This window comes from Crocodylus porosus, unplaced genomic scaffold (genome assembly GCF_001723895.1).
Source record: "Crocodylus porosus isolate Cpor-Errol unplaced genomic scaffold, CroPor_comp1, whole genome shotgun sequence".
NCBI lineage: Eukaryota > Metazoa > Chordata > Crocodylia > Crocodylidae > Crocodylus > Crocodylus porosus.
In genome coordinates, this window is record NW_017728886.1 from 250,134,237 (window position 1) to 250,145,401 (window position 11,165).

An 11,165-nucleotide genomic window follows, 5' to 3' on the forward strand; every position below is an offset into this window, starting at 1 on the left:
ACAGTTAGGGCGGCTAGGATCTGGAACCAACTTCCAAGGGAAGTGGTGCTGGCTCCTATCCTGGGGGTCTTTAAGAGGAGGCTTGATGCCTACCTAGCTGGGATCATTTGAACCCAGTTTTTTTCTCCTGCCCTGGCAGGGGGTCAGACTTGAAGATCTATAAGGTCCCTTCCGACCCGACTTCTATGATTGTGGCATGGCTATACCATGGTGGTCTGGACTAGGCTCACAGGCCAGCCCAGAGCATTTCTTTAGTCTGTTTCTCTGCCAAAGTTCTTTTGGCTATCAGTAAGTCTTCTTTTAACCCATGCCTTACTTGGAAATAGTTCTTAATTGTCATGTACTTTTCAAAGAATGTGTAGACGATGGGGGAGAGTGAGGGCAGGAGCAGTGTGTTGCTGTACTTTCTGAAAGGAGAGATGGCCAGCCAGACAGAGGGGAGGCTGCACCTGGGTGGCTCCTGCCCCAGCGTGTGGGGCTCCAATCTCTAGCTTCTGGCCCCCTTTCATCCACTTGCCTGCCTGAAGGTGGCTGCTTACTGCTCCATGTAAGTGGAGGGGTGGAAGCTGGTTAGGAGCTGGGAGTGGAGCCACCTGACTACAGCTTGTAGAAAAAACATTTAAAGCAGTGTCCATATCTGAATCATTGAATCTCTCTGAATTGATTCGGAGGGTTCCGATTCAATTCAGAGAGATTAAAGGATCTTCTGATTTGATATAGAGATTCGGCCACCGAACTGGGCCAACTCGGCTGAATTGAATCAGCGACTGAAGCTTCATACATCCCCAGTGTAAATATGTATATGTTTGATTTTTAGTATATGATTTGGTTTTTTATCTATAATTTTTTAAAATGATATCTTCTGAAATAATTTTTGTGTGCAGCCCTCAACAGCTCATGGAAACTGTCCCCTCAGCCAAAATAATTGCTGACCCCTGATTTATAGTGCCACACAGAACAACTCCTAAGTCAGCTGAGGTCTCTTGAGGCTTCTCTGATACTACATTGTTGGTAGTTGCATGTGATTTAGCTTTGCTTAAATTGGACCTTAATTGAATTATGTGTTTACCTCTTACTGAAGCCACATAATCCAAGAACCATGTTCCTTATTGAACAATTTGTTCTGATCACTGGAAAGCTAATCCATCACAAATGCTGTTGTTAAAATATATATTTTTCTTTCCTAGTGACAATGCTTTTCTTCTGACGCCAGAGCTCTCTCCACGGAAGCTGAGAGGCCTGCCTTTTGAAAAAGCAGCAGGATGCCATTATCATGGACTGGAGTAAGTTCCCTGGACTCTTTGATATGATTGTTTCTTTAACACTACTAATCAGCATAGACTTGCATTATGGGTGGCTTCCTAGTCATTCACCCTAAATGCTGTTTATGGACAAGTAGTTCTAGGAATGTATGTGACTGAGTAATAGTTTCATTCAAACGCAACTTTTTGTTTCTTTACATTTTTCCAAATTTCCTTGTATTTCCTTTTACTTTAACCTCATGATTTGAAACTGGCATCAACAGCAATATCCTTCTTGGGCTGGTTCTGAGAATGTGACAGGCTACAATTTCACGCTCCTTGATGCATCTAAATCAGTCCTCCCATCAAATAAAAGAATCAGCAGAAGTTTATCGTGTAGGCCATGATTGACAACATCAGTTATTTATCAGGTGCTCCTAGGTCATTTATTAATATTGATGCTTACTACATATCTTAAAGATAAGATCAAAAGCAGTGTGAGGTTGCTGGAAGTAATAATACCTGGCTGATAATGGAAGTTACTCCTAATAATATATTTCAGATTACATAGTGTGTTAGGGGCTAGGTGAATCAACAAATATTTCTATAGCTAGGGTATTGGGCCAAGACTACTGCATGCCAAGCAGTAAATAGAAAATGAGTTTATGCATTGTTTGAGGGAAGGAGAATGTCTCATAGCAAATTACTGTCTCCTGCTAAAAAAAACAAGCTGTGTTTTCAGGCTGCTAAAAGCCCATTATTAGGCTCTTGATGCTAATGGGATTTTAGCCATTAACTTCAGCGATTTAGAAGGGTTGAGTCTGTGGCAGATGTCCAGTAAATGATAAAATAATTTAAATATAACATAAATCAGTTTCTTTAGTGGATCCAACATAACTTCAAGAAGATTTGTTGTCCAGGTAAGTTAAATCTGGTGGGTTTAGGTTTCTGGATGCTGTTCTTTGTGTAATGTACCGTGAGTGTATCTACATGAGACACTTTACTGCACATTAGACTAATGCATAGTAAAGCATCACCGTCTACACGTGTGCAGCAATAACTGTGTGTTAAATTAGTCTAATGCGCTGTTTGCTAGTACCAATACAAGTACAGGTTTCCCTCACTTTATGCTGTACATTCATTTCTGGAAAACGGCATATAACTCAGATTCACATAAAGGGAACCTACTTTACAATATAACAAATAGGGATATGTTTGAGGACCTCGACTATACTGACCACCAGACACATTTCTACCACTTTTACGAGACAATTTTGGTACTCGACAAAAGCAGACAGTACACATAACCAAGCACAGGGCACTATCATAACGGGGATGGCACAGAAATACGTTGCAGATGAATGAGGAGCATAGATCCACACAGGAGACTATATGTTGCTGCGTGTCAGTCCCACAATGCACCACACGAAGCATCTGACTACGGGCTTCCACCACACTGATCTTATAAGAGTGAATTTACCTCACATATAACAAATTTTTGGTCATCTTGTAAGAGTGAATTCACACATACAGAACCCACATAAAGTGAGGGAAATCTGTACTAGAAAAAAGGCATATTAATTAATGCACCAAAGCACATGTGTAGACTCTGACTGGAAGCAGATTGCTCCTGGTCAACCCAGGCAGCACAGGGCCACAGCTGCTGCCTGGCTAAGTCCCAGGTTTCATAGAGTGGGGGAGTCAGAAGCAGACCTGGACTGAACTGCTCTCATTGGGAGCAAACTTCCTCCCAACATGCACACGTTCAGATGCATGCCAAGGTGCAGTTTCATGCTCCTCAATTTTCTGCACAGAAAATTCAGGCACATTAATTGCACATGTAGATGCACCCAGTAATAATCAGTTACTTCCATGTTTCTTCGTATTTGTGTCCAGGAGGAAAACTTTGGCTGTAAGATTTAGGCCACAGAATTGAAGGGTAGTAGTTAGGATTAAACAAAATTTCTGGAATAATGAACCAATGGTAAATACATGGATCTAGAGTTGCAAAAAGAAAGCAATTGCAATAAAAACAGACTGAGGGAAATGACAGCTTGCTTAAAATGAAACATTTTCATCTTTGTAAGAGACAAAGAGCTTATTATCGAGAATATAAATAAATACCTTGAAATTTGGAAGTTAAGAGAATTTTGTCTTACCAGATTTTTTACTTAATTTTTCTTGTGGTGAGCTCATTACTAAAGCTGATTAAATGATCTCTCTTAAGAAAAGCTCACTTCCTACTTAATTTTTTCTTACTGAATCTTTTTTCATAGAAAATGGGTAGTGCTGGCCTGAGAATTTAGGAGCAGTGCAGTATGTCACCAGAGATCAGAGCACAGGTCATGTCTATACAGGGATAGAGACCAGAGAGAATGCCTTCTATTTCTTTTAGTGACCCCCTTCACTGAAAGATTGAGCCCCTGCAGTGAGGGAGGGGCTGGGGCAGGGACAGGTGCTACCTAGTTGGGGCAGGGTGGGGCACAGGACAATGCTGCAGTTCATCTGGCGGGCACAGGGGGGCATGAAGGGGTGGATAGCTCCTGCACTCTGCTCTCCCTTGGGGGAGACATGGGGGGCATGTGTCCCCCCATGTGTGTACAGGGTGAGGGTGGGATGCCCATTGTGCATGTGGGGCCTGGGGTACTTCAGTCTCTTCCCAGTGGCTGCACTTGGGGTGAGACAGGTGGTGGTGATGCTGGGAGGGGAGCTGTGCTGCTGGGAAGTGGCTGGAGCAGCCCTGGCCCCTGCCTGCAATGACAGCCTGTATCACCCCCACACACAGATCTGGGGGGACACATGCCCCCCATGCCTCCCTTTGTGGTGTGTGCCCTCCCTCCCCCCCATGCAACCCGGACAAGCAGCATCTCCGTCCCATGCTCTGCCCCACTCCAGCTAGACAGCTCCTGCCCCAGCCCCAGCCCCACTCTGTCCCTCACTGCAGGGACCTCCATCTTCCTCCCCCATGCCCCTTGGCCCCAACAGACTTGCTAGTCGAACGTTGCTTTCCAAGCTGCCAGGCTGAATATCAGTAATTGAATCGGTATCGGCCAATATGGTTGGTCAATAATTGGACATTGGTATCAGCCCAAAAAATCTTTATCAGTGCACCCCTACCCAAAAGAGTTTCTGTATTGAGGTATTTTTGCATCATGTGGAACTCTATACTATGCGTAATGTCTGTCCACAGCATAGGTGGTAGAGGAAACAAGTAATAGCATATTATCTTTGAGAAAATGGCTACCTTAGGATAAATTGAGAACAACATATATAGCAGTGGTTTTCAACTTGTGAAATCCCAGGCGGTCCTCAGACTGTTTGAGGTGTCTGTGAAGGATGACTATGATCAATCAAAAGTATGTGAATACCCACACTTACAGTTCAAAGAGGTCTGTACCTCTGTTCAAAATTTTTTAGGAGTCTGCAAATGAAAAAGGTTGAAAACTACTGATATTTACAACATAGTCTTATCCCTGATCTACATCAGACCTGGGTAAGTTATACCAGCACAGGGCTGCATGACTTGTCTGTTCCTTCTTTTTAATCCAGCTGACCTTTTTTAAAGAATTCTTTGCCTCCATATTGCTGAATAGGGACCAGGACATTTTCCCCACTAGGATTATGGACAGACTCAGGGGAGGCACTGCCATGCCTAGGGTCAGGGATGACCTAGTTAGGGACTTGCTGGAGGGACTGGACATATTTAAATCAGTAGGTCCAGATGCTCTTCACCTGAGGGTGCTTAGAGAATTGGCGGGGGTCATAGCAGGGCCCCTGGCATGCGTTTATAAGTGCTCGTGGGGCTCTGGCCAGGTACCAGAGGATTGGAAAAGGACCAGTGTGCTTCATTTACAAGAAAGGGAGAAAAGAAGAGTAAGCCAGTTAGCCTCACTTTGGTCCTTGGGAAGACCTTTGAGAAAATTATCAAGGAGCATATCTGCAAGGGCCCGGCAGGGGAGGTAATGTTCAGGGGCAACCAACATAGGTTCATTGAGGGCAGATCCTGCCTGACTAACCTGGTTACTTTTTATGGTCAGGTCACAAAGTCCCTGGACAAGGGCATCAAGGTAGATGTAGTCTTCCTGGAATTTAAGAAGGTCTTTGACACTGTTTCCCACCACATTCTCTTAAAAAAAACTTGGTGACTGAGGCGCTAATGCCTACTCAGTCAGATGGGTGGCAAATTGGCTAGATGGTCGCACCCAGAGAGTGGTGGTGGACGGATCATTTTCGACCTGGAGGGATGTGGGCAATGGAGTCCCCCAGAGCTCAGTCCTAGGGCCTGTACTGTTCAACATCTTTATCAGCAATCTGGATATGGGTGTGGAATGCACGCTGTCCAAATTTGCTGACGACACCAAGATGTGGGGTGAAGCGGGCACACTGGAGGGGAGGGACAGAATCCAGTTAGATCTAGACAGGTTATAGAGGTGGGCGGATGAGAATAGGATTCAATGCAGACAAGTGCAAGGTGCTGCATCTGGGGAGAAGGAACCAGCAACACACCTATAGGCTGGGGAACACCCTTCTTGTCAACACAGTGGCAGAAAGGGATGTTGGAGTCGTTGTTGACTCCAGAAAGAACATGAGCTGCCAATGTGAGGAAGTGGTCAGGAAGGCTAACCACACCTACAAATGCATCACAAGCAGGCCCAAGGAGGTGATCCTTCCCCTCTATGCAGCATTGGTCAGTACTGTGTCCAGTTCTGGGCGCCACACTTCTAGAGGGATGTGGAGAGGGTCCAGAGGAGGGCCACTCCCATGGTCAAGGGGCAGTGGGGCAGGCCCTACAAAGAGAGGCTAAAGGGCCTGAACCTATTCAGCCTCCACAAGAGAAGGCTGAGAGGGGACCAGGTGGCCATTTACAAACTTACCGGGGGGGACCACTGAGAACCGGGTGGAGGCTGTGTTCTCCTGGGCACCACCTGGGGTTACTAGGAATAACGGCCACAAATTGTTAGAGAGAAGTTTCAGGCTGGACATCAGAAGACATTACTTCACGGTTAGGGCTGCCAGGCTCTGGAATGGGCTCCCAAGGGAGGTGGTGCTCTCTCCTACCTTAGGGGTCTTCAAGAGGAGGCTGAACATAGATATTTGGCTGGGGTGTTCTGACCCTGCACTTATTCCTGCCCTGAGCAAGGGGGTCGGACCTGATGATCTGTGGAGGTCCCTTCTGACCCTAAGCACCATGAAACTATAAACTGTTTTGTGTCCAGATCCTTGTACTTAGCTTATATAATCAGACTTTTATACAGACCTCATCACCAAGATTGGAAACATGGACGGCTTATTAGAAGCCTTCAATAAAATCTAAAACAAGAGGATTAATAACTTGAAAGTATTTACTAAGTGCCTGATTTATAACAGAAAAGAGTTCCTTTGCTAATTTCCTTATTTGAGATCAAAGGAAAAACTAAACTTCTATAATGCCAAATCCTGCATTATTATTCAAGCAACATTTCCCTTGGCTTCTAGGGAAATTTTATCTGATAAAGACACCTGTGAGTTTTGATCTATATGTAATATATAACCAAATTTCAGTTTATATGGCACTTGAATGTAGCTGAACTCATCAGATGTAATGGGGCTTATTAGGTCATTTAATGTAGTTTTCAAGGGCATTGGAGAATGCAGAAAATGAGAGGCATTGGAGACCATTCCATAGTTGAAAATTAGCCATTGTTTTTCTACTTTTTTCTAATTGGGAAGATTTCTAACTCTGTTATATTAGTCACTACCTTTATGTTCCCATTTGTTTCAATTTTAGATACTGTCTTGATAACAGGAAAGCTTTAGAGAGAGATGTGGGATATGCTGAACTTCAAACTCGTCTTATTCGTTATGAAACACAGACCACCTGCACAAAAGAGTGCTGTCCTGTACCATGCGTCTTAAGCCCTCTTCCATCTCCTGCAGTATTATCAGAGCCTGGTAGCGTGCCTGATGGGGAAGCTTTACAAAGTGAATTCAGAACAGAAACATCAAGGCTAAAACGCAGATCAAAAGACTTGGATTGCTTTTATCCCAACAAAAGGTAACGCACTAACTAATAATAACAAAAATGTTAGCATGAAATATCCTAATACATTTTGTATAAATGCATCTCCCTTTTAATCATGTAATGTTTTTAAAGGAGCTGCTACAGAAATGTTCTAGTGTAATCCTTTTGTACAAGTTCATTTTTTCTGAAGTGTGATCTAGCGTTGATAGCTTTAATCAAAACCACAGAGCCGAGACGCTCATATAAGAAAAGAAAAGTTGCATCTTGCAAGGTACTGAGTGTCTTAAAATACCTTTTGCAGGCTTTGTAATTATTATTTGTAGGGCAGGAATGATTCGGGGTTTAGATTACTGGGCACTGTAGATATGTAAAACAGCACAGACTATGGCCCAAGAATTTACCACCAAAGTGAAGACAACCTGTAGCAATTCTGCTTGCCAAGTCCTCAGCACTCCTTCTAATCCTAACTCCCACTTCTTCAGAATTCTGCACTTGCCCAGATTGGAATTATTCCCTTATCATCAAACCATTAAAATGAACAGATTCCACCACCAAGCAACTGTCACCTTATTACTGTGATACTTACCTAGTCTTTCTGCCCAACTGTTTGTTTACTCGTTGGAATATGTAATTGCAAGTAAATTCTTGAAGCATGATTCATATCATATTTTATATATTTGTCTCACTGAGCTACCAGACTTTGGAGTTGTACTTCCCAGGATCAGGCTGTTTAGGAGTGAGAACTACTCTTACTGCCAGAGATCAATCTTCATAACTGCATAAAATGTTACTCAACTTTTTCCTTCCAATAACCAGCAACTCAACTATTTGGGCTGTTTTTTCTCTAAAGGTAAAGGACACAGAGTGGTTTAAAGCACTCTACTTGATACTACTTTGTCTTGAACTGGAACTGGAGAGTAAAGAACTAGGTGTAGTGACTGGGCATGCCTATATTTTTCATATTTACTGGATAAGAAGGGGAAATAGCCACATTCTTTAATCCTTAAAAGAAAGTTGTGGGGACATGGAGGGCTGGGGGAAGAAATTTCTGCAGTCTTTCTGACCACCTCCCACTTCTGTATGCATCTTTCCTGTGTTTTTACAACTAGCATGATTTGTTCCCAGCTGATTTTTTTTCTGTAGCGTTTGTGATAGCACAGATTGAAAAAAAACTACTGTGCGTTAACCACACCAGTGAACAAATTGATAGGTAAGAAAAAAGTGTTCTTCCATCAGTAGGGAGGAAATATAGATAACAGTTGAGTGCCTCACACCATTTTCAGCCTCTGTTTGAGGAGTAGTCTATGTTTTTGCAATATTTTAAGTAGTAGAGGCGAAACCCCAAAGATCATAATCATTTAAAATCTTTTTTCATTCTTTTCTCATCAGACTAACAAAATCCGAAAGCACAGATTCTGTCCTGTCTCAGGCAAGTGGAAGTAGTGGGAGTCACCATTCCATTGCTGCCACAAGACAATCCTCAGAAAGATCAAGATCTCTAACTTCTGTGCCTGTTAAGCAACCTAGTAATCAACCTAAAAAAGTATCCATGAAGGCTGGCTCGACAAGTCAGAGAAGTACGCAAGAGTCGGAAACTTCAAAGCCAGTGAAGGAATCAAGATCTCAGAAACATACACGGGTAAAGATTTTGTTCTATAAAAATGAAATAAGACTACCTCACTTTTTGTGTCTATTTCTTTTTATATTGCCCTAATCAGGCGAAGCCTGATGAAATCACGGAAAATTATGATTGTAAGTCATGCAGGACAGCAGGAAAAGTACTATATATTATCTAAGCTAAATACAAAGGTATGATGTATAAAAGCAGAAAAAAGGAAAATGGATACCAATCAATATAAATTAGAGGCTTGGAAATATAGAAAACTGATGAGTAAAACTAAAGACACCAGAGAAAAATTCATGCCTGGCATTAATGATGGTTAGTCTGATAAAAGATATCACCAAAAAATTCTTACCACTCATATCTCCTGGACTATAATCCTAACTTAAACTCTACTTAATGCCTTACCTTGCATATTTCTGGTAACCATAATAATAGTTACAGGACTTCACATCTGTTACAATAAAAAGGGGAAATGTTTTCATCCGATGTTGACTTAAAAGTAAAAAATGCCAGTGCTTTGTGGAAAGGGAGGGATTGTCTCCCAAATTCCATTTCAGAAGGATTGAAATACAATTTTTTAATGACAGACAGATTCACAAGAACTTTCTAGTCAGGAAGCAAAGGACTTGCTGTTTAGATTTTTCCCCACAGAAATTTGGATTTTACAGAAAGGACATTTTCCTTCAGTAAATTATTTTGATGAGAAAATTCCTTACCAACTCCTATTTGTACATCATCATGTGATACTTCCCAGTTGATGAGGATTTGAGAAGGATGTTGCACAAATTATACTTGGGATAAACAATTTTAATTATGTATGAAGTGATACAGTATGTACTGGTAACAATTGCTCAGCAGTGTGTTTTAAAGCATTCTCTCTGCAGAGCACTTATATTAAGTTATCTTCAACACTCCTGTGAGGTAGATAAGAGAGGGTATTTTCTGCATTTATCAGGTGAAGGAGATGGAAATAGATTGTTTAAAACTATCTAATGAATTAGTGGTAGAACCAAAACTTGGACTTCAGGGTTACCAAAACTCCTGGTCTCTTGTACAATTCACTTGTCTCTCCCTAAAATTAATCTTTGGAGCAAGAGAGGAAGAAGTTATGTTTGGTTTTATTCTTGGTCCTGATTTCCAAGTGTGCCTATTGTTTCCAAGATGCTGAAGGAAGTGGTTGCTAAAACACTTCAGAAACACGGCATTGCAGAGGACCACGAATGCTTTGCACCCTGCAGCCAGCGATTGTTTGAGATATCCAAGTTCTACTTAAAGGTATGTGTTTCCTTTTGTTCTCTCATATGTATGTGTGTGTAGTTACTCCACCAAACCCACATCCAGGAAAAGAATGTCATGCTCAAGTATTAACATACCCTTTAATATATTTTAGCTTCTTTTGTATTTTCATTGTTGAAAAATATTTGGTAAAAATGAGAGTAGTCAGCCCTTTTCCAAAGCAAAGTATGTGGAATCCCAAGATTAAAGCTGGTTTTTCTGCCATAGACTCATACTGCTGTTAAATGGGGGCCACACATTAAAATATATAAGAGTCCTTCAATCCTGCATATAACTGCAGGTTCTAGGAGGTCCAGACTTGGTAGTATCAGTATTTCCCAGTGACTAGGGAATTACCACATTAGCCATCAAAAAGCGTAAGCTGGAAGAGTGTAAGTAGTGTGGACTTTTACACATTTTCATTCTGACGGGGACTGGTTATTAGTGATTTGTCTAAAATAAGAGCTTAATGCTAACTGCACATGTTCAGTGTGCGTTTTTTCAGGCAAATAAGTTACTGGGAAAGGATTTTTTGGCAAACAGAGTGTAGGTTTGCGTCACTGTAACAACATTGCCAATATTTGTTTTGCATAATTTTTAATCCTTTACTTCGCTAAAACAGAGAGTTTGTTATGTGAGGTATTTATTTAAATGTATTACTTCGCCACCTACTGGAGCTATCAACTAGCCATGAACATCTGCTGTTTCTCTTCTATACAAGAAAGGTTTGCAAAGCTTGGTCTTACGATTCCTGTTCCTTATCCAAAAGAACAGATCCGCCTTTGGTCCACTTGTCATAAGAAGTGATGCAAGTTGTGCATCCTCCTACAGACTGGTAAAAGGAACCTGGCATAGTAAAGTACCTTCCATCAAATTAATGCTGCGTGGGTGCATTAGTAGACACTGAGGAGTCAGGATGAGATATAACCAAAAAAGTAATCAAGAAGAAGATGCAGAATGGGCTGAAGTTTCATAGTTTCTAGGGTTGGAAGGGACCTGAGCAGATCATCTAGTCTGACCCCCT

The 11,165-nt window shown here is 41.9% G+C and overlaps 1 protein-coding gene across 1 annotated transcript in view; it reads left to right on the forward strand.

The window, feature by feature from the left end:
- MTBP (MDM2 binding protein) overlaps nucleotides 1-11,165 on the forward strand; it is a 60,184-nt gene that overhangs the window by 43,799 nt on the left and 5,220 nt on the right. The window contains exons 17-20 of the mRNA XM_019552367.1: nucleotides 1,188-1,283; nucleotides 7,009-7,275; nucleotides 8,632-8,881; nucleotides 10,028-10,141. Coding sequence (XP_019407912.1) covers nucleotides 1,188-1,283; nucleotides 7,009-7,275; nucleotides 8,632-8,881; nucleotides 10,028-10,141 — 727 coding nt within the window. The remainder of the gene's footprint in view (nucleotides 1-1,187; nucleotides 1,284-7,008; nucleotides 7,276-8,631; nucleotides 8,882-10,027; nucleotides 10,142-11,165) is intronic.